This window comes from Ctenopharyngodon idella, chromosome 20 (assembly GCF_019924925.1).
Source record: "Ctenopharyngodon idella isolate HZGC_01 chromosome 20, HZGC01, whole genome shotgun sequence".
NCBI classification, from domain to species: Eukaryota; Metazoa; Chordata; class Actinopteri; order Cypriniformes; family Xenocyprididae; genus Ctenopharyngodon; species Ctenopharyngodon idella.
In genome coordinates this window covers 28,052,122-28,077,239 of record NC_067239.1, presented here as the reverse complement: position 1 = coordinate 28,077,239, position 25,118 = coordinate 28,052,122, and the positions used below count along the sequence as shown (strand labels likewise).

General features: G+C 38.1%; 1 protein-coding gene across 1 annotated transcript in view; it reads left to right on the top strand.

Annotated features, from left to right (window-relative positions):
- The window catches only part of LOC127502513 (kelch-like protein 29), a 269,801-nt gene extending 245,261 nt beyond the window's left edge, over positions 1-24,540 (top strand). The window contains 3 exon segments of the mRNA XM_051875482.1: positions 17,361-17,554; positions 23,162-23,306; positions 23,419-24,540. Coding sequence (XP_051731442.1) covers positions 17,361-17,554; positions 23,162-23,306; positions 23,419-23,602 — 523 coding nt within the window. The 3' untranslated portion in view covers positions 23,603-24,540.
- Positions 24,541-25,118: the final 578 nt, after the last annotated feature.

Genomic DNA, 25,118 nt, shown 5'->3' with positions numbered 1-25,118 from the left:
CTTCGTGAACGCATGTCTCTTTCAAAAGATACACCCGAACTTTAGCATGACGCAGTCGGTCACGAGACACACAAGAGCCAATGCCGTTTCACAATGAAAGCTGTCATAGGTTGTGTCCCAATTCAGAGGCTGCATCCTTCAAAGGACTCTGACTTCAAAAGGCCACGCCTTCGAAAGCCATGAAGGTCAGACTAAGCATCGTTAAATGGGACGGCCTAGCCTATGGAAGACTGTTCTTGTCGCCTAGCAACTGTGACAGTCTGTCCTTGATGAGTGGCAGTAACGTTTGTTTGTTAAACTGTTTGAAAACAAAACAGGGTTCACAAACTCAAGTCAAGTCACCTTTATTTATATAGCACTTTTTACAATGCAGATTGTGTCAAAGCAGCTTTACAGTGATAACTGGTATATAATTTTTGGCTGCTCTTAAAGAAAATAGTGTCATTGTCCAGCTTAAGTAAATTCAGTATTGATTCATTCCGTTGTAAGGATCAATAGTTATTAATTTAATTAATTTATCTATATAAGCACTGGAGTAAACAGTGATGTCATCATCCAGCTCAGTTCAGTTCGCATACAATGGTGTCGATGCAGGCAGATCAAAACACTGTTGAATATCAAATGTCAAGTGTCCCCAACTAAGCAAGCCAAAGGCGACGGCGGCAAGGGACCCAAACTCCAACAGGTGACATCAGGTGGCAAACAGGTGTAAAAATGGAGAAAAAAACCTTGGGAGAAACCAGGCTTAGTCGGGGGGCCAGTTCTCCTCTGGCCAACAGCGAACAGTGCTTTATTATGATTCAGGCAGCTATCATAAGTGTCTGTCTAAATATGTACACCATGGTCCATTTCTGTATATAAGAAAGAGTATAAACTATATAATCGCATCTTAGTAAGATGTGTCAACATTTGAACCGATTTAAAGTTTTTTATTTTTATATTATCAGATATTTAAGCAAGTTGAAACCCAATACTTAAAGGTGCAATATGTAAGATTTTTGCAGTAAAATATCCAAAAACCACTAGGCCAGTGTTATATATTTTGTTCACTTGAGTACTTACAATATCCCAAATGTTTCCAACTATTTGTAAATCGTTAGAAAATCGTGATAATATTCTAAAATGATATTAAGATGATATTCTAAAATCGATCTAGCTTACTGCAGTGTGCAAAAGTGTCTCACAGCAGCCACCGAGCGAACGCACAGAGTAACATTATTACATTTTCAACACACACGAATGTATCTAATATGATAAACAGAGCTGCGTTACCTCATACTCATGACCGGAAAAGCGGAAGCGGCGCCAGCGACTGTGGCATAACAAAAGTTCCGCTGCTCGTTCAGCTCCCACAACACTCGGTCCTGCTTTACTTCATGCTACAATAACGTTAATAATCACATCCATGAACATGATTTCTTCCTGAGTCCTATCCCGATTGTTTCCACCGGCTGTGATGTGAAGATCACATGTCCCAAGATTCCTCGCTCAAACTTGCCGTCATCAAGCTACGCCTTTGTTTTGAATAGGTCTCTAGAGACCTCTAGCGGACAGAAATCCTACATACTGCACCTTTAAGTTTAAGTGTAATTCAGCAATTTCTCTCAAAAAAAAATCCATCCATCTGTTGTATCCTTCATTTCACGTTCAGTTACATGCTCAAATTTGTCTAAATAGTGTAAATAAAAAATAAAATAAATGAAAATAAAATTATTGTGGCTGTTTAAATTGGAAATAACACCCTAACATATATGTCATAATGGCAAAATTATGCTCCAATATACATAATTTCATCATAACAATAAAATTTCCATGCCCACCGCAGACGGTTACTCATTGAAAGCAATGGCGTACCCTGCACAGTGAAAAATGACACTAAATTAAAAATGAAAAAGTGATGCCAAGGGGTCCTGACCAAGCATCCGTATGTGACGAGTTGGCAGTGAGAATGTGTTGCGCTTTCTATAATTTATTCACAGTTTAAATAACTGTTCTGTTTTTAATGCTGCTAAGACAACAAATGTGAAGTCTTGATTTTCTAATGCGTAAAGAAGCTATAAATGAATTCATAGTATGTTTTATTATATTTAGTTGTATATGTGTTGCCAGAATATGATTGATTGTATGTTTTTTTTTTATTACAAGTAATCATTATTACAGTATCAAGAGCAATAATCGACAATGATTTTTATCATAATATTGCCGCTCTAAAAAATACATGTATGCCACCTATCTGTAAAAATGTGTTCCACCTTTGCAGTGTACTGTATATATGGCTTTTGTTGATAAAATTGTATTTATTTATTTAGTATTCTGATTAAGTATTTGACATACAAGACAACAAAGATGCATTTAATAAGGTAAATATTGCACCTTAATGGAAAAGTTCATATCTGCCCCTGGTGTGTGAATGTGTGTGTGTGTGTGTGTGCATGTAATGATGGGTGAAGGGGGCGTGATGGGCATGTGTGCGGGTTCTCTGTACCACAAGCTATGTTCCCTCGCACCCCGCTGTGATAATCCAACACACGGTGGGATTACGAATCTTCAGAGCGCCATCACCCGCTGCGCCCGCTCCCCCTTCCTCCAACTTTCTCTTCCCCGCTAGTTAGAGACCCGTCCCCTGCCTCTCGTTCCTTCTGCTGGTGTGGAAAATGAGTCTGAAGAGGAGCCAAAACCTCCCTAAACCCCTTCTCTAATTACAAACCTCTCCGCTCCCGTTCACCCGTCTCCTCAACCCCGGCTCCATACGCGTGACCGCGGGCAGCGTTCGATAGCCAGCCTCCTGGAGCGACACGCTCGGCGGGGTGGCTCGCTCCCTCCGACTCAGTTCGCTGAGCTCATGGCCAGAAAAAGCTTCATCTTCTTCCATCATCTCAGAAAGGGGCATATTTAGTCCTAGTGGGTATCTAATGAGAAGAATCTGGGCCTCTCAATGAATATGTTTGCATTGCCTCCCAAAAGAGGAACTTTTAGGTTTCTTGAGGCATTAAATTTTGATTGGAAGAGTATTCGGACAACTTAAGTGAGATTCTAAATATCAAGGAGCATATTTGTTCAGTCCGACCAACTATTCATTGTGCACCACCTCAGATAAAAAGAAATAAACACCAAACATTGATGTTTAAATTTCAGTTGTGGTTTCTATGCCGTTGTTCGCAACCATAGTCACCTTTATTTTTATAGCGCTTTATAGAAATTACAAAAGAAAATACAAAAGAACAGCTTTTTTAAAAAACAAAAATAAAAATACACTACTGTTCAAAAGTCAGGTCAGTTGGGGTCAGTAAGATTTTTATTTTTTAAAGAAATTGATACTTTTATTCAGCTAGGGTGCATTAAAATGATCAAAATTGACAGTAGAGACATTTATAATGTTACAAAAGTTTGTATTTCAAATAAATGCTGTTCTTTTGAACTTTCTATTTATCAATGTATCACAATTTCCCCGAAAATATTAAGCAGTGCTAGTGTTTTCAACATTGATAATAATCAGAAATGTTTCTTGAGCAGCAAATTAGAATATTAGAATGATTTCTGAACGATCATGTGGCACTGAAGTAAGGAATAAATTACATTATATTATAAACCATTAAATTAGAAAACTGTTATTTTAAATTGAAATAATATTTCACAATATTACTGTTTTTACTGTATTTTCGATCAAATAAATGCAGCCTCTGTGAGCAGAAGAGAAATAATATATTGTATTTTTTTTTTGTTTTATTTATAATTTTGTCATTTTAATTATTTATTTATCTGTTTTAATTTATCTGTTTGTTTGATTGTGAATCAGAACACAGCTAAAATCATCATTACATATTAGCATATTGTTGCTCATTCTGAATCAAGGCTCTTATGAATCATGGCACAAACAACAGCAAAAATATTGAACCTGTTTGATAATTTTGCGGGAAAACTTTCCTTTCATCCAGGATAATAAGTGGCGAATACTTGACATACTGAAGACACAGAAACACAGAATATACAGTTGTAGACTTTAAAATATTTACAGTTCTTGTGAAACTCTTTTAATAAGACACGATTCCATGAGCTTCACAAACAGCGAGCCGATGGCATATTTCATCAGTGTATAGTTGACATTGGACACATAAAGCTAAAATCCTTGCATTTTAACATAGAGAGAATTCTTATATTTGGCCTTGCCTGGGGTTAGTGGGAACTTTTTAGCGTTTGCTTCAGTAAGAAAGAAAGAGGGAAAAAATGACTCAAAACAGATAAAACGTTTCAACATTTATTTTAAAGTGTATCATACTCCAGTATTTTGTCAAAGGTCGACCTCAGCCGCATTCACAGTGGCCTGAGCCCTGAATCTTCACTGACCCCAGAGCAGCCGTGGCTTCCCGGTGTCACTTCTGCAGTCATGTGTGCTTTGACAGGGATATATTTCGGCTACACCCAAGGAGGGTATTAGGTTGGTGGAAGTAATGGATGTCTGAGCGAGACTGTGTACCATCAGCCAGATAAATGACTGGCTGATGGTTTGGGAGATTTCCAAGTTGCACCGGCGGGCAACTCATTTCTCTTGTTCCTTCCTGCTTTCCCTCTGCCCCTCCAGCTGTGGAAAGCCGAGGGTTTGCTGACGGAAGATACGGCTTGTGCTTGAGAAACAGGGAGAATGATGAACAAAACCGCAGGGAAGATTAGGAATATCCACAATTTTCTCCAGGAGATATGCTGGTCGTGATGTCACGAAATATTAGATTGTACTGCTTTTATAAATAAATAAAAGTCTGTGTGGTGTGTATGAGATCAGGTCTGTAGTAGAGTATTTGCTCATTGCAAGTCAGAACTGAAAGTACAATTTAAAAATATTCATAAATCATTCAAATATTTTAATAGTACTTTGAGTTGCTCCTTTTTGACATAAAATTATTCTCAGATTTGAGGGAGCAGTTATTCTGCTTGACCTTTTCAAGTGCTCAAATTTTCTTAAATGGCATGATTAAACTTCATTTTCATAGGATTTTGTGAAGATGAGTGTTACTGTTAGTTTTGTGGTACAGTTTTTGCTTTAAAAATGAGAAGTGAATATACAGTACCATTCAAAAGTATGTTTTTGGAAATTAATTGTTTATACAGCAAGGATGCAATAAATTGATTTAAAAACTACAGTAGAGACTTAGAATTATTAATTAAATAAATGAATTAATATTGCAGCTGTACATCAGTGGATGTATATGAGCAGTAGAAACAGCTACAGCTTATGATAAAGATACGTCACTTTAAGACCGCTTTATCTTTGAAAGGATAGTTCATCCAAAAATGAAAATTCTGTCATCATTTACTCACCCTCAATCCAAACCTATGAATTTTGAAATGAACTTTTGCTGAACACAACAGAAGATATTTTGAAGAATGTCAGTAACTAAACAGTTGATGGTCCCCATTGACTTCCATAGTATTTTTTTCCATACCATGGAAGTCAGTGGGGTCCATCAACTGTTTGGTTACCCATATTCTTCAACATATCTTCTTTTGTGTTCAGCAGAAGAAAGAAATTCCCTTAAATACACTCTTAAAGGGATAGTTCACTTTTTGGGTAAACTATCCCTTTAATTGTTGAGCCCCTTTCACACAGAGATTCGGGAAAATACACTGCTAATGTGTTCCGGGATTTGTCCTGGGACCGTTTGATTTTGGTTCATTTACACTGGCGGTGATTTTCTGTAATCTGTGTGCGCATTCACACACATCCCGTGAAGACACATGACATCAGGATGTGACATGTCTCCGCAGCGTCTTAAAGGATTAGTTCACTTTTTAAATGAAAATTAGCCCAAGCTTTACTCACCCTCAAGCCATCAAGGTCTCCAGCCACATCCATCCATCATAAACATATTCCACACAGCTCCGGGGGGTTAATAAAGGCCTTCTGAAGCAAAGCGATGCATTTGTGTAAAAAAAAAAAAAATCCAAATTTAACAAGTTATGAAGTAAAATATCTCTCTTCAGCCAGACCGCCTTCAGTATTCTACGTACGAAGAAAGTGTAAAACTCTTGCAGTTCATAAAGCTTACTCTACACTATACACAAAAAAAGTTGGTTCTTGGCTCGTAATCATAGGGAATCACTTTTGGTGGCCCTACAGCACCTTTGTCAAATGGTGCTATGTAGAACCCATAAGAGATGCCATCTCACATTTTATTTCTTCAACAAAAATGGTGCTAAACAGCACCAACGGTGGTTCTTTGGCTCGTAAAGAACCTTTAAAGGGGCTTAACAGGTTCTTTGTGTGGCAGTGGTGCTAAATAGCACCTTAACCACCCCAAAGAACCTCTGAAGAACTGCTGAAGAACCATACAGGGGCTTAACAGGTTCTGTATACAGTAGCGGTGCTATATAGCACCTCAGTCATCCCAAAGAACCAGTGAAGAACCGCTGAAGAACCACTGAAGCACCAAGATTTGGTGCTATACAGCACTTAAAGTGGTTCCCCTATGATTACGAGCCAAAGAACCACTTTTAGTACTATATAGCACCATTTTTTGGTGTACGTCCTACGCCTTTCCTATTCAACTTAAAGAAAAAGTGTAACTGACGCGATGCCAGTTTGCACTTTCTTCATAACTTGAATACGGAAGGCGGTCTGGCGGAAGCTTTGTCATTTTATTTTCCCACTGTAAATGATGTACTCACCATTTCAACCTGTGATGAATTGATGGATGGCAAATGAAATCAAGAGAAAAGTTGATATAAAGTGATATAAAGTCACAGGAAAGTAATGTGTAGCTGTATCTTTCTTTAAAGCACATGGCAGGCAGTATTGAAAGATTGCTGTGACTCATTAAAGACACGAAACACAGTCACAGGCTGTATTTTTCCCCGTCCTCTGCATCCGTCGATACCGTCTGACACGAACAGCAGCACTTTTGGTGTATGGTAAGCACCGCTTCATTCAGCACATAATGAAAAGGGAAGCACCGGGCGGGTAATGAAGTCTTAGGCGAGCTTCCGTGGCCGCGACGGCTCGCGCCGTGAGCTTTGGTAATTGGCGCATGACCTACTCCGCCGTCGAGTTGTAATGTCACAATTTGTGTGTGATGCACAAATCCAATTAAGTCCGAGTGCTGTGCGGAGTTCTCCTGATGGAGGCTCAAGGTGCCCTCTGCAGTGATAGAGCGAGATTGAGAACGGATACTGTGTGTGCACACGCCACTGGAAGCCTGGAAGAGCCACATCACAAATTGGTGAGATCAGAGAGATTACTAGACATATCTGTTTGGACTGATTGTACCGGCCCTTTAAGAGCAGGTAATGTCAGATGACATGAACATCCGATGCATACTGCTAACGAAATTGCTAACGAGATTTTAGTTTTATAATATATACACTGATTCAGTGTTTATTCTTTTTGAATGCGCTGTGTCCTTGATTATAACTAATAGCCAAAGTATGAATATGTTCCTGAAACATTTTTCTGGCACAAGATCAGGTTTATGTTTACTTATGAAAGGGTTCAGTGTGATACAGGTAGTTCTTGCTTGATTCTGAAGGTTATTTGCTTCTTTACCTAAGTTGTAGTGTGACATAATATCTATGTATATGGCTGCTTTTGTCAGGATTTCTTACTTTGCACTTTCATTGTTTTAGAACTAAACTTTGATATATAATTATATATTATTTATATATTATTATATACATATTTTAATTTGATATATAATTAAAATATATATGTAATGAACCAAAGTTACATGTCCCCAGAGCCTACTAATTTATTGATAGGACAATGATTTCTGTGAAAGTGTAGAAGCTCTAAAGAATTAATTTACAGACAGTGATGAAGCTATTAGCAGCGCACCAGATAACACACACCTTAATTAAGATGTTCAGAGACACTCTGTGCCAAGGTTGATATCCTAAAATCATTTGTTGTTTTCAGATGTACTTTAGAGTTCAGTTTTAGTTGGTTTCAGCAGGTTTTGATTCATTCATTTTTATTTTATGGACATGTTTCTGTTTAGTTTCTATTAGGGGTGGGAATCTTTAGGTACATCTCGATTTGATCCGATTCCAAGAGTCACGAACTGATTCCAAAATTATTATTTATTTTTTTAGCAGTTTTTGCTTTTATTTTGATAGGACAGTAAGCAGACAGGAAATGAAGTGGGAAAGAGAGAGGGATGGGGTCGAGAAAGGTCCACGAGCCGGGACTCGAATTTGGGTCACCTGAATCGCAACAGCGATATCTGCCGGTGCTGCCCACGAGGCTATCGGCGAAATGAATCTTGGACATAGTTTTTTTCGTTTGAATTATTCTGCTGTGCATTTTTATATATTTTAGATATTGGTTTGGTTTAGATGTATATTTTGATATATATTTTGGTTTCAGTAAATGCAGTTTATATCTTAATTTATTTTATTATATCTTAATTTATTGTAATAAATTAAGATACATTTCTTAAGTACTGTAACGTGTGAAAATGATGTGTGAAGTAGAATCAATAATAGAGCTCTTATGAGTTCTTAACAATTGATTTTTACCCACATGGGTTATTAATTTGAGATTTTTGTAATTGTTTAACCATATTTTAGTCCAATCGATCAACCATATTTTAGTCCAATCAGTCATCCTAGAACCGCTGCTATATTCAAAAAAAGTGACACAGTATTAAACTTTACACTAATAATCTCAAAAAAACTGCATATCTAGCAAAAAACTTAGGCCTGGCATTCCTTTTTCTTAGATCCTTTATAGCTCGTATTCCAGCAGTTCCTCAAAACTGACCAACTAGACTGTTAAAGGATCTTTATCTGTAGACTGTCCAACTGGATGACCTTTATAAAGACCTCAGAAAGCAAAGGTCACCTCTTTTCCAAAGAGAATTGGCAAGTTTATTCTCCAAGAAGTACTGTACGACTATGGTGTAGATCGCGGCTGTCATCCCGCAGTGTCCCCGGACAATTAACCTCTGATCCCGGTTGACAGGTACAGCGTTTGTAACTGTGAACGTCTGGTGCTTTCAAATGCAGGGAAGCCTGTCAGAGAGCTCTGATACAAACCCACATTTCCCCTCCTGGTTTACAAGACTTTCTAAGCAGAAACAATTAAAAAAAAGAGAGAGAGAAATCATCTGGCTTGTTTAGACAACGCTGCAAGAGTTCGCAATAAATCACGCTGAGATTGTGACATCACTGCATCCAAATGCTTTCGCATTACAGCGTTTCACTGCAGGAACGTTAACGCTTAACCCATTTCCTGTGCTGATTACCTTGAAATAAATAATACACAAGTTTAATTGCAGTTGCGTGTGCGTGTGAGGAACATCCACCGTGAAGCAGAAGCCGTCAGTGATGTCTCTGTGAGGGGCCGTAACCTCAATTACAAACCGCTTTAGCGTGCGTGAAACAAGATTCAGGCTGCAAATTAAGTCCATCAAATGCTGTTTATTTATTGTGACGAGGCACAAAGGTGAGAGTATGTCTTTTTCTGCCATCAAAAAGCTTCTTTTCAAAAAACACATCTTTTTTAATGCGTTTACCTCTCAGAATAGAGCTAAGTGTAGTTTTTGGATGCCTGCAGTTTCAGTGTGCAGAGCAGGGTTTATTGCTAACTAAAACTGAGATGGAAATTTAAACCATTTTTGTAAACAGAAATTAAGGCAAATAAATTTTAGGCTTAAGATTGATAGTACAATGATTTTTTCTGAAAAAAGTATGCTACAAATAATCAGATAAATATATATTATATTATATAAATTAAACAATATAAATATTTAATATTTGCTTTATGTTTTGATCAAAATCCACAGTGCAAAAAGTTGTTTTATATATTCACAAAACTGTTAATCTCTGATGAAACAGTAATATAAATTAAAACATAAAAATGCTTTTGTTAGACAAACTTCTTTTATGATGCAGTTTAAAGTGTATTCTATCTGTTTATGTATTTATTTATTTTTTACATGCCAGATGCCATGAATTATTTTATAATATCAAAGACCACAATGAAAAGACTTTGTGTTATCCTTGGCAAGTTGAGATGAATCTTGCTTTTATTGTCCAATAGAAAATGAAACATTCTTATTGTAAATAAAATAGTTTTGAAACTATTAAATGTATTGAATTCTACATATACGTGGATTAAAGCAATAAGCCATGTGAGACAGTATTACAGTGATTTTGCCCTAGAAATGGAGTGTAATTAGGCATGACATGAAGCTGAAAACCCTCTTTAACTGCTGTAAAATCATTATAATGGCCTCTCGGGGCTAATTTCTTTTATAAAAATGGCTACATCAGTTGAAATATGTTAATAATTATGAAGTAAATGTATTCATAACCAGATGTTGATGTTATGTGAACTCTGCTTTCAGTGCAAAAACTGCCACTATGATGTTAGAGTGTGTGGTTGCCAAGTGTTGCTATGCAGATGCCAAAGTGTTGAAAATTCAATATATCATCAATACTATCATAGTGATAAGATTCACTATGGTAAGCCTATTACAAGTGTTTATATTTTAGACCTGTCAGGATGGTTAAACCTCCGGGAAATCACTCATTAAAAAAAAAAGAGAACGCGACAGAGCTTGTAATAAAACAAGAATCAACATTGGCTTGCCTTTTCTGAGATGGTGTAAACTGAGGGATATGAAAAACTTTTTATTACTTAACAGGTGAGAAAGGTATTTTATGGAACAGATAAATTGCCATATGTAGCTTTCTTCATTGTGAAGCATTATCTATTGTGAAGAGGCTCATTTCATGTTGGTTTTTGTAGCGCTGTGCTGGAATTTATTTTCAATGTGCATGTCTATTAATGGGTAAAGCTACAGTAATGTCTTCAGCTTGAGATCCTTTCCATCTAAACTGGTTATATCTCTTAAGCCTAGTAGTGAATGTTTTATGAGCAGTATGATAACCATATTCAGTAGAGCCGAAGCACAACCAAAACAGTGTTCTTCCACAAAATGCATGCAGTTTTGTTTTTTAACGGCTAGAGGGGAAAAAGTCACATACCTTTTAAAACATTCATAAATACTGTAATAGCATATAAACAATACTAAAATAACATTGATCTTGCTAGGCTGTTGCAGGTGTTCTGTGTGGTTTCTTACAACGGCACGACTCGCTCCTTAAATGGGGGTTTTGTCTGTTTTATTGTCCACTATTTGAAAATTGTGGTCTGATAACTTAGAAAATCATGCAATAGAAGCTTAGATCATTTAATTGTAAAACCCCTAACCTTAAAGTTGATTTATTATGCCCCTTTTTACACATTCTGGTGTCCCCAGAATGTGTCTGTGAAGTTTCAGCTCAAAATACCCCATTCATTTTTTATTATACTGGCTATTTTTGGGTGGGAGAAAAAAATGCGCTGATTTGGTGTGTGTACCTTTAAATGCAAATGAGGTCATGCTCCCCGCCCCCAAGCTCGTGATTCCAATACACTGAGGCATAAATAATAATGGAGAAGCTCACACAGCAAATATAACTCTCAAAATGGATCATTACATACTGTTCGTGATGCAGCATATCAGATCATGTAGGTATGGCATGTACTTTGTGGATGTTTTTTAACATTCGATTCTGAAAGCTACACACTGTTGGAGAGACTCAACAAGAATGAAAATGCGTTTATGAATTATACAGACTGCAGGCGTTTTTGGGTTAAAAATGAAAACAACGATATTGCTCTGGTCTCTGTGAATACAGTAACAAAGAATGGTAACTTTAGCCACATTTAACAGTACATTAGCATTGTGCTAACAAAACACATTCAGAAAGACAGTTTGCAAACATCACGAAATATACATGAATTTGGATCATGAACAGTTGGTATCGATCCATCTTTGAGAATCAAGTTCTATGCAATTTTACTGACCCTTTGTGTGCAAATTAGTCTGGTGTAAAATGACTTGCACATACTGGTATATGAATTTAAATGTTACATACTGGTATATGAATTTTACAAAGTTACTGGGTTGCCCTTTTCCACGTTTTCTGGTTTGGTAGATTATAGCACTTAAACACGGAAAAAGTCAGATTTTCATGATATGTCCCCTTTAAATATGAGGATCCTTGGCTTGGAAAACACTACTACTATAATCACAATAAAAAAAAAATTCCCCAACAGGCCAATGAATTGTATCTTCTTAGTGCATTAACAAAGAATTCAGTTTGCAAGTTGCAGGCGTGCGTCCAGCACTGGAGAGTTTGTAAGGAGCGGTTATGATTGATGTGTAAAATCTGCCACAGATAATTCGGTTAACGCTGTACAACACACGGCCTCAATGTATCGATTCCAGTCCTCACTGTGCATGGAAATCGTTAGCATGTTTATGCCGCTGGCATGGCAAGTGGGATGAACTTGACCCTTGACCGCAGTTGTGTTGTGTGAATATACCTGAGAGGGACGAGAGATAAGCTGGTTTGTCAAGGACAGAAGAAAAGATAAGGTCAGACAGGCGCTCAGAAGTGCCGTCCCACACTTTCGCCATAATTTAAAGTCACTGGCTTTATCAGAGCGAGCATGAGGAGATTTTCTATTCACGTTTCCGAACAGCCCTCATCACCGGATGCGTTTCACTGTCTTCCTCCGTCTGAACTCATTGGCTCCCTGTGGCCCACAGGTTATCAAAGCAGCCAATCGGATACTCCCCCTCCCCTCCAGCTCTCATGTGATTAAATAGAGTGTGGATTGTGAGGGGGTAAATGTGGGTCACAGTACAGTAGCTCTTATAATTACAGGAGCACTGATGATATCATCATAGAGAACAGATCAGCTCTATATGCCGGTCGAGCCTGGCGCATTCAACCGGATAACATCGATAGTGGAGATGGTCTCATTATGTGCTTCATACCTTGTTCACTCCATCTCACTCTCATTTCATTCCCTTCTTAGTCGCCTCTATAGTGAACAGTCCTAGAATGGTCGAGGTATGAAGCTGATCAATACAATGTTTTAACTTTATTTGACTGTATTTGAACAATATACACTAGCATTCAAAAGTTTGGGGTCAGTAAGATTTTTCTTTTTCTTTTAAGAATTTTTTTTTTTTTTTTTTTTTCATCAGTGATGCATTAAATTGAACAAAAGTGACAGTAAAGACATCTATAATGGTACAAAAGATTGCTATTTCAAGTAAATGCTGTTCTTTTGAACTTTCTATTATTCAAAGAATCAGGATTTCCTCAAAAATACCAATATTGATAATAATAAGAAACATTTCTTAAGCAGCAAATCAGCATATAAGAATGATTTCTGAAGGATCATGTGACACTGAAGACTGGAGTAATGATGCTGAAAATTCAGCTTTGATCACAGGAATAAATTACATTTTAAAATATATTCAAATAGAAAACAGTTATTTTAAATTGTAATAATATTTCACAATAGTACTGTTTACTGAATTTTTGATCAAATAAATTCCGCTTTGGTGAGCATAAAAGACTTCTTTTCTTAAGAGGATTTTTTCTTTCCATGAATAAGGTACAAAAAAGAGCCTGAAAATTAAAAAAAAAATTAAAAAAATGAGGTGCTTGAGGCGATCGTCAACCCTCATGAGGTCCAATTTTTATGTTTTATGTGTCAGCACTACAATTTCTGTTAAAATTAAGAAATTAGATGCAAACAAAATGTGGGACAATTAAATTATTATTATTTATGATGTTTTATTATTTTTTATTGGCAAATAAAATAAGTTAAAAATTAAAAGTTACATAAAAAACATTTTAATCAAATATCAATTCAACAGAAATGTTGAATGCTAAAATATGAACTTATATAAAAATATGCCATTGTTTTTAATTGTAGTTGAGAAGGTTATGACATGTGGGGTGGGACAGGTCAAAATCTCCTTTTAAGGGCTTACAGAGACATTTGATGTGTTTTAAACATAGCTAGTTTTGGTATTTGGTTATTATGATAGATAATAGTCAAACATTTCTAATAGTTCTAACATGGGAAAACCTGGGATTTGTACATCTGATGCCTTGGTATATTCTGGGAGTCAAAGTTGATGTTAAGGTTATTATTTTATTATCATGTTTAACTCATTGCAGGGAGGTAATGGAGTAAAAATACAGTGCAGACATATATATCAAATGTTCAGCAACTACAACAGTAAATTACAGACAATAAAAAAGACTGATGGCACAAAACAAACCACAAAAAGTTTTTGTGTGTGTGTGTGTGTGTCAAAACACTGGAGAAAATGTTCTTTTTGAAGTGTGCACTTAAAAAGTAAAACTTGTCAGAGGTAAGCTCAGATAGTTGAGTCTCTTGTCATTACTTGCAGGCTTTTTGCATTATTTGATGGCTGCGGCGGTCTCACTCGATTTGTGCTAGCTGTTGCTAATGTATTTGTAGCCTGAGGCTTCTCTTCCTGTTTGCTGTATTATTTTTCTCATCATCTTTATACCTCCACTAATGTTGCCTGCAGTGAATTGAAATATTGGCAAAGCTGTTCATGCATTTATCATACAGAAAGTATCTGCGGTTAGTAATCAGTTACTTTCGCTTCATAATTGTGTTCCATGTCCTCAGATGTTTGATTCATTACATAGTTAATCAATAGCCACAAGAGCTAAAGCATTTTCCTATACGCCAACCATTGTCCAATACTCTCAGCGACTGTTCTCGAGATGTTCCCTGAAGCTGACTCAGCCGTTCACGGTGACCTTTTCAGTGGCAATCACCCCAACAGGAGATAGATGAACACAGACAGACTCAGGCTGAACCTCAGTCGAGCTGTAGCACGTGCTGGAGGAGCTTCTCGCAGTTGTCATTGAGAGCAATTAGGAGCGACGGAGGCCTGATTACTGATCCTGAGAACAATGGCTGAGGATGAGCTCTCCAGCTGGACGGCTCTCGTGCGTTTGATGGCAGCACATGACATACTGTGAAGCGAGGAACCGCATTCCACCGTATGGTCGTGGGGCTCTGCTGGGTTGTACATGGAACATGCGTGACTCATCAACAGAAGGGTTGGGAGCCATTTCGTTAAACGTTTCATCATTGATATCCAGGATTGTGCACCATTCCAAACTGAATTGATTTCGAATTGAAATTAAATTTTAATTGAGATAGCAAACAGGATGCAGAATTGGACGTAGACAGACAGATGCGAGATAGGTAGATAGATAGACAGATGCGAGATAGATAGATAGATAGATAGATAGATAGATAGATAGATAGATAGATAGAGACAGACAGACAGATGTGAGATAGATAGATAGATAGATAGATAGATAGATAGATAGACAGACAGACAGACAGACAGACTGACTATATTGCCAAAAGTTTTGGGACACCTGCCTTTACGTGCACATGAACTTTAATGACATCCCATTCTTAATCCGTAGGGTTTAATATGGAGTTGGCCCACCCTTTGCACCTATAACAGCTTCAACTCTTCTGGGAAGGCTTTCCACAAGGTTTAGGAGTGTGTTTATGGGAATTTTTGACCATTCTTCTAGAAGCGCATTTGTGAGGTCAGGCACTGATGTTGGCGAGAAGGCCTGGCTCGCAGTCTCCGCTCTAATTCATCCCAAAGGTGTTCTGTCGGGTTGAGGTCAGGACTCTGTGCAGGCCAGTCAAGTTCCTCCACACCAAACTCGCTCATCCATGTCTTTATGGACCTTGCTTTGTGCACTGGTGCGCAGTCATGTTGGGACAGGAAGGGGCCATCCCCAAACTGTTCCCACAAAGTTAGGAGCATGAAATTGTCCAAAATGTCTTGGTATGCTGAAGCATTAAGCGTTCCTTTCACTGGAACTAAGGGGCCAACCCCTGAAAGACAACCCCACACCATAATCCCCCCTCCACCAAACTTTACACTTGGCACAGTGCAGTCAGGCAAGTACCGTTCTCCTGGCAACCACCAAACCCAGACTCGTCCATCGGATTGCCAGACAGAGAAGCGTGATTCGTCACTCCAGAGAACACGTCTCCACTGCTCTAGAGTCCAGTGGCGGCGTGCTTTACACCACTGCATCCGACGCTTTGCATTGCACTTGGTGATGTAAGGCTTGGATGCAGCTGCTCGGCCATGGAAACCCATTCCATGAAGCTCTCTACGCACTGTTCTTGAACTAATCTGAAGGCCACACGAAGTTTTGAGGTCTGTAGCTATTGACTCTGCAGAAAGTTGGCGACTTCTGCGCACTGTGCTCCTCAGCATGCGCTGATCCCGCTCTGTGATTGCTTCCACTTTGTTATGATACCACTAACAGTTGAACGTGGAATATTTAGTAGTGAGGAAATTTCACGAATGGACTTATTGCACAGGTGGCAACCTATCACGGTACCACGCTTGAATTCACTGAGCTCCTGAGAGCGAGCCATTCTTTCACAAATGTTTGTAGAAGCAGTCTGCATGCCTAGGTGCTTGATTTTATACACCTGTGGCCATGGAAGTGATTGGAACACCTGAATTCAATGATTTGGAGGGGTGTCCCAATACTTTTGGCAATATAGTATAGATAGATAGATAGATACTGCAGATAGATAGATACTGCAGATAGATAGATAGATAGATAGATAGATAGATAGATAGATAGATGGAGAGACAGATGCTAGATAGATAGATGCAAGATAGATACTGCAGATAGATAGATAGATAGATAGATGCAAGATAGATACTGCAGATAGATAGATAGATAGATAGATAGATAGAGACCGACAGATGCTAGATAGATAGAGACAGACAGATGCTAGATAGATAGATGCAAGATATATAGATAGATAGATAGATAGACAGATGTGAGATAGATACATAGATAGATAGATAGATAGATAGATAGAGACAGATGCGAGATAGATAGATGATAGATAGACAGATGCAAGATAGATAGATAGATAGATAGACAGATAGAGACAGACAGATGCTAGATAGATAGATGCAAGATAGATAGATAGATAGACAGACAGATGTGAGATAGATACATAGATAGATAGATAGATAGATAGATAGAGACAGATGCGAGATAGATAGATAGATAGATGATAGATAGATAGATAGATAGATAGATAGATAGATAGATAGATAGATAGATAGATAGATAGATAGATATGAGCATGCATTACATGTTCAATTTCTATGCAGTTCAAATTTCTATTCAACTTCCTGCAGACTGTGGCCAATTCACTTATTTGCACTCATGAATTGACAATTCTGAATTTTGCACAGCCCTGCTGACACCAAGCTATTGGAACAGTTTCTAACTTGCATATAGTGTTGTTTTTATATGCGCCGTGTTCACAATAAAGCACTTTTGGATTGCATCTGTACACCCTTGGGCCTTGTTTTAGGACACATTGTGAGAAAAGTCTGTTGGTGCTAAAACTATACAAATATCAGCAATGTTAACAAATGTGTCCCTTCTGTTTCCTTCAGGTACGACACCATCACAAATCAGTGGGAGACGGTGTCGCCGCTGCCCAAGCCTGTTCATTCGGCAGCTGCCACCGTATGCGGAGGGAAGATCTACGTATTCGGTGGAGTGAACGAGGCCGGACGCTCAGCTGGTGTTCTGCAGTCTTACGTCCCGCAGACCAACACCTGGAGCTTTATAGAGTCCCCCATGATCGGTAAGAGGATCATTTGAACAACAGGAAGTTGTTCATTTGTGCGTCTTTGAGTTCCACCCAAAGACAATTTCAAAACAAATATTTGTCAACATGGCACCAGAAGGTGGTTCTGTGTTTGTGGTCTGCCTTCTTTTATGAGGTTGTTTGCTTTGCTCATGGGCTCAATTGTAGCAGAAGAACAGCAGGACTGATATGGCAGAGTGGGACTCAACATCTTTACTTGCAGTAGGAGGTTTTCAGGCTTCAATTAGCTCAGTCATTGCTGTGCTGTGGCATCATAAAAGCCATTTCATAAACTACATTAAATTGGTAATTAAATTAAGTTGCATACAGTACATGGAACCTAGGTAAACATGGATTATTGTTAATTTCTCCAACCTTTAATCAAAGATCCTCGTCTTCACATGATCATCTCTAATTGTTGTAATGATTGTTCATATACTTGAGTATATTTGCATGTTTACCTTTGTGTTAAACAGTCACATTTATAGCAGGTGTTTATGTATGATTATGTTTAAATGAAGCTGACACAGACGGCACAGAGTTCACCACTGTTTAGAGATCATGAAACCATGAGACCTTTTACATCCAATTATACTCAATTATACTGGCACTGGAGATGCAGCGGTAGTTAGAGCAACAATAATGAATGCTTTTACTGCATTTATTTGATAGATAACTATTTGGTAGATAACTGTTTATTAATCTTTATTATTTTTATTTCTTCATATACTAATACATTTAACATTTCAAGTTATATATATATATATATATGTGTGTGTGTGTGTGTATTATATATATAAATTAATTGAATTAATTATTAAATAGTTTTTCACACACACACACACACACATATATATATATATATATATATACAGTATATAGATAGATAGATACAGTATGTGTGTATATGTATAATTTAAATAATAAAATATAGCATATTAAATATTTAGTATTTTGTTTTTACGTTATATGAATGCAGGAAATCCAAACTTTCGCCTATCATCCATCAACCTCAAATATGGCTTATCATTTGAAACATGTAATAGCAACTTTACATGGCTGCTCGCTCTAACATTAACCTATAAATGTGCGCTATTATTCTGCGCATATCCAAGTGTTTGTGCCGAGTGAGGAAGCTAAAGTATAGCGCGCTTACTGCAAGATATGGAGGCACCGACGTGACGCATTTTTTCCTGATAACAGCGGAAACAATTTAAAATACTCCATCATATTTGGCCAGAGTAATACATAATTCAAAACTGTGAAGTGATACGTCATTCAAAACCTTTATTTGTGTAAACTCACAATAACAAGAAAACGTGCCTTTGTAAAATAAAGAAAACAAATAGGATGCGCTTTCTGCCGTCTCGTTCTCTGTGAACTTGAACGCGTCACAAAAATAAACCAAAACTCAGTGTACACTTGCCTCACAGACATGAGAAATATATCTATAGAAAGCTTGAAATGTCAAGCAATTGTCAACCAATTCAAGTGGAAAACAATAATTCTCAGATTATGTAATCCCTATGAAATGTTCATATAGGCGCGTCCACTACTGCAGATATATAAGTAATTTAATTAATAATTAAATAAATAATAGTTTGTTACACACACACACACACACACACATATATATATATATATATATATATATATATATACACACACACACACACACACATGTATAATTTATATGTATATGTATAATTTAAAATAATAAAATTTAAATAATAAAATATAGCATATTAAATATTTTGCATTATGTTTTTACATTATATGTAAATAATTTATAATATACTTATAAATAAACGCTATAGAAAAAAACTTAATGAATCTAATGTTAAACAGTAATAAACAATAATCTAGGTACAAGTTAATTCAAATACTAACACATTTTTAGCATACAAGTATGTAACTGTGTGTGTGTGTGTGTGTGTGTGTGTTTTTAAACAATAATATAATGTATTACTGTTGCAATCTTACTTGACTACACAAGGATAAATACTAGGATTTGTAAATGGGATGGTTTGTTTTAGGAGTAATACTACATCTTTCCTGGCAGCAGTAGTTTTTGGCTCGTTCTCACTGATTGACAGGCCTGCAAGTCTGATTTTCCTATAGGCCGTTTTTACCCAGAGTGAGGGAGTTCCATTCTTTTTTCCCCTGCCATGTCCACAGTCAATAGCCTCACGCTAAAGACTTTTAAAAGGTTCATTTCCTCAAAGCCCCAGTGTGATTCTGTTGTTTGAAGACCTGCAGTCCGTAGTAAACACTACTGAGCAAACACTAGTTCAGCCAGTGCCAACAAGACAAGCTGTCAGTGAAGGTCGAGCAGGCAAAGTGCCACTGGAAGCCACGTGGATGGTGGAGAATTGATTGCAAACAATTGCTTGTACAAATTACACAAGATTGCAGGGCGTCTTTAGAGTACAGGCACATTAAAAAGTGATTCAGGGAGCCTCTGGACAGTCTGATGAGATATCACTGAACCGGCTCCCAGCCTCACCACTGGTCTCTGTTAGTGCTCAGTCAGACCGTATCGGGCCGCCTCGAGCTGCCTCATCGACAAACATCCCCTAGGTCTCTAAACTACCAGTACGAAGGGTAGCCAGTGTTTATAAAAACATGTTTAAAGCATGTCAGTTGGCCAAGCAATACTTTGAGTCATCCGTCAGAGTGAAAAGGCAGTGTGAGATGGGTTTGACTGAAGTAGTTTCACATAAAACACTTCAGCTTGTTTATTGAGTACCGAAGGTTGTTGCCGATGTCCTCACCCCATTTTCAACTCAGCTCTCTGGGAATCTAGCTATTCAAACAACTCCTTTCCTCTTTCTTTCGTTTTTAATAGCTTTTCTCTGCCGCATTTCACCTCTCCCGAAAATTGAGCGAGACACCTCTGCAAATTGGTGGCACGAACTGTTGTTGTTGTCTTGTTTCACTCTCAAAAAGCTGAATCTCTCATGTCTCTATTGTGCCAGATACAGGTCCCCCATTTGATCGAAACCTTGAGACGTCTTGCCGGTGGCAGGATTTCAGCATCAAAGAAGCAGACCGAGCTTTGGCGTGACGTTCGAGCCCCTCGAGTAGCGGTGGCAGGCAGAACGTGGGCCAAACCCAACAATGAGCTCTGCTGATAGCATCAACGTTGGGTTTGAAAACGAGACAACAAACAGATAAAGAGCATTGCGTAGGGTGAGATTAGGACTTAACGGAGCTGATCCTACGGCGCCGGCAACTCAAACTGCATGCGAGATGCATGTGCTTATGATGCAAACAAAGCACTCAGGGAGTTTAAATGAAGTGACTCGGCACAAAAGCAGTGGTTTTTGTGAGGGGAATAAAGATGTGTTCCAGGGGGGCGCCAGAACTGTGCTCTTTTTACAGAAGACGACGCCTCCCCCTGTGTTATGCCGCCGATCAATTCGGTAACGCTTGCTGTGACTGATGCTGGATGGAGTGCTATAAAAATAGGGCGTTATCTGGACCGTCACTCAAAGCCGAGCGAGGGGGGGGGGTTTAATGAGAAGCACCTGGCAGTCAAGCCGCCAAGCGAGAGCCCATCTCGCACTTCCTTTTCAACCATTAAATCCAGTGGCTGTTTTACAGATCGCTTCTGTGCATGGCTTCTCAAACGAGACGCATCAGTCGAAAGTGCGGAAAAAAACAAAACAAAACCTTGAACGCAGACACGTGAATTATTCATAGGTGTAATAAATTGGCCCAGCTGTAATCGTTTGGGAGACAATTTCTCTGTCAGAAAGCAAAGGCTGATAGCCTCTCTCTTGCATTCGGCTCGACGACCTTTTCCGTGTTCACAACCATGCGTCGGGCTGTCAGTCATTTGCCTGCTCATGAAAAGATGTGATTATTTCTGTTTCTTGGCCATTTACCCCGTGTGAAGAAGGATAGAGTGAGTAAAACCTGTCATTGTGAAGGGTCTTCGGGTATTACAGAGGTAATTTCCTCTGTATGGAATCATTAGACGGAACAGGCGCCATATATCTGTTTGCCGTTATTTGTCATTCTCCGCTTAATAATGTAAAGCATAAAGGATACAGGGACGTGGGAAATGGAATGTGGCAGAGAAAATCATAAATACATTACAAATAGCGCTTCAAAACCTATTTCAGAAGATTGCAGACTGACGACGTCACATAGAAACCCCCTAATATTCGACTAATCGTTAGTCAACTAGAAGAGGCTTACTGTAGTTGGGCAAAAATGTTATTAGTCAGTTAGTTGCAGAAAAAAAACTTGTGGCGAAGTCACGCAGTCCGTGACGGACAGATCATTAACGGCATGTCCTTGTGGTAATTACAATATGTAATTATCATTTGAAACATGTAATAGCAACTTTACATGGCTGCTCGCTCTAACATTAACCTATAAATGTGCGCTATTCTGCGCATATCCAAGTGTTTGTGCCGAGTGAGGAAGCTGAAGTATAGCGCGCTTACTGCAAGATATGGAGATATGGAGGCACCGGCGCGATCACTTGCATTTTTTTCCTGATAACAGCAGAAACAGCTTAAAATACTCCATCATTTTTGGCCATACAGATAAGAGTAATACGTCATTCAAAACTGTACTTTTGTGTAAACTCACAATAACAAGAAAATAGGTAAAATAAAGAAATAAATAGGATGCGCTTTCTGCTGTCTCGTTCTCTGTGAACTTGAGCGTGTCAAAAAAAATAAACCAAAACTCAGAGTATACTTGCCTCACAGACATGAGAAATATATCTATAGAAATCTTGAAATGTCAAGCGATTGTCAACCAATTCAAGTGGAAAACAATAATTCTCAGATTATGTAATCCATATGAAACGTTAATATAGGGGTGTTCACTACTGCGGAGATAATGAAATAACACCGGAAACAACTTAAAATACTCCATCATTTTTGGTTATACAGATAAGAGTAATAGATCATTCAAAACTGTAAAGGTTCATATAGGCGCTTCCACTACTGCGGAGATGACGAGTCGACTTCGTCTCTGCAGCTGAAAACACAGAAAACTTTATCAATAAATGATTAAAAAGTTTAGACAGTCTCTTTGCTATTTTTCCATGACACATTCATAATCATTACTTTTGCCGGTGTGCTGTGGCAAGTTTTATGCGTGCGCTTGAGCACTGATATTATGTATTATATATAGGCAATTAAAGGCTCATTATTATGACTAATATGGCTTATTAATATACACATTCGATTAGTCTACTAATCGCTTAAATAAATGACTACTAGTCGACTAGAAAAATCTTCAGTCGAGGGCAGCACTAATAGAAACAACACAGTACTAGACAGTACGGTAGCCCGTAATCTACCTCATTAATTATCAGCCGTTTCACAGGAATCTTCTGAAATAACATTGTAAAGTCGTGCTGATAAGAATTTAGACGTCCCAGCAGTCGTATGATTTACTTGTAGCTCCAAAAAGCACCATATATCTTTCATTGAGCACAATGTGTAAGTAGACCCGTGATAATGCCAAAATAACACTATTATTCCAGGGGAAAATTCATCTGTGGCTGAAACATACATCAGAGAAGTAACTTCTATCTGTTGTTCTCTTGCCTCCTGTGCTCCTTTTGGGCTTATTTAGATAACAAGTACGCTCCCGCTGTGAGCCTCAATGGTTTTATCTTCATCCTGGGAGGAGCCTACGCCCGAGCCACCACTATCTACGACCCAGACAAGGGCAACATCAAAGCCGGCCCCAACATGAATCACTCCAGGCAGTTCTGCAGGTTGGTCTAATGAACAGTAGATTGCGCTACACAATGCAATAAACGATGTTCCACATTACAAATGGTGTAGCATAAATGAAAGGGAAATGGTCTCTTGTTCTTCCTCCCCCAGCGCGGCGATCCTAGACGGGAAGATCTATGCAACGGGAGGGATTGTGAGCAGCGAGGGACCAGCGCTGGGCAACATGGAGACCTTCGACTCTTGCACGAACACGTGGACGCTGCTGCAGAATCTGCCGTGTCCACTTTTCAGACACGGATGCGTGGTTATAAAAAAGTACATTCAGAGTGGCTGAGGATGAGTTTGACTCTGGACTTCTCTAATGTCACGAACTGGCCTAAACCAACCCATCGAGCTCCAGCCAGCCAACCTGGGTGGAACGCGGTCGGACCATCGTGGTCAAGATTTAGCAATGGATCCGTAGCGTAGCTCCCCCTCAGGTGTCGTGCCATTGGAACGGCATTCTTGGTCAGCCAAATGCAATTTATTTTTTTTATTCCCCCTCCAGTGTTTGAGTTGATGTTCCTCTCCCACATCATGTTTCTTTGAGAAGGTTTCCGTCACATCTCGTTTTTCATTGGTAGTCATGTCGTGAGATGAGAAAATGGGATTGTGTGTCGTATATAAAGATCAGTTGCATCGTGAAAGGACTTCAGCAAGAAGCTAAAGGATGTCGACGCTGGTCATGTAGCCCTCCAGCGAGGGTCAGCGTTACAGAGAGATGGGATAGAACGAAGGCCCTCCTGAACTCCAAAGCACAAAATACCAGAACCTGTGATGCCCAGAGGAGTTTCATTTCATTTTGTTCTGTGTAAATCATTCCACCTTTTCTTTGTGGGTTTTTAAACCTCGTGTTTTATTCCAATCCACGAGCCTGCAGCCATGGCGGAATACAGATGGAGCAAGATGGAAGAAGAAACTTTGTATTATAGGGAAGATATGTATATTTTAAAAACCAATGAAAATTGTGTATAAATGTTTTTAGGAAAATTCAATGGATTGGACAATGTCTGTAAATCTGTACCCTACCGGAACAATTTACGTTATTAATGCTGAAATACATATCCAGAATTCTAAAGAAACAAATTGACTGGTCATTTACGCATCACTCATTTACATAGGAATTTACTTAACTTTGTCTTTTGTGGCTAACTGATAAGGATTTTTAAAACTTTTACAGAGCATGCACTTATGAAGAGCAATTTCTTACTGATTAAATGTCAATTTATAATACAGGGTTTCTGCAGGTTTTATTAAAGTAAATTGAAGACCTTTTTAAGACCAATTAAAGAAAATTCAAGGGAACACATCAATATGTTCTTTAAATGTAAATGTCTAGGAAGCACACAATGAGTTGTATTAGCAACACGTCAAAGTTTGGAAATACAATTTCCAGCAGATCTCCATTAGTTTTTAAATAATTTTACAAAAAATAACTAAGTTTGAGTAGTTGTGCTCCCAAACACTAGAATATGGAAATAACTTTTACTGTACCTTCTGATCACACTGCAAAAAAGTGGTTCTTTTTCAGAAGTTTTGTCTTGTTTTCCAGTGCAAATATCCTAAGAGTTTTAAATCAAGATACATTTACTTAAGAAGCAAAATGACATAAGATATCTTCTGAAAGTAATTTTATGATTAAAACAAGAACAAATATCTGCCGGTGGATTCAGAAAAAAATCTACTTAATTCAAATGGAAAAGTAATTTTAATACCCATTGACAGATACTTGTATTTTGTTTTAAGCATAAACTCAGTTTTGTTCAATTTCTCAGAAAACAAGACTTAATTTCTTAATTTTGGATCTCAAG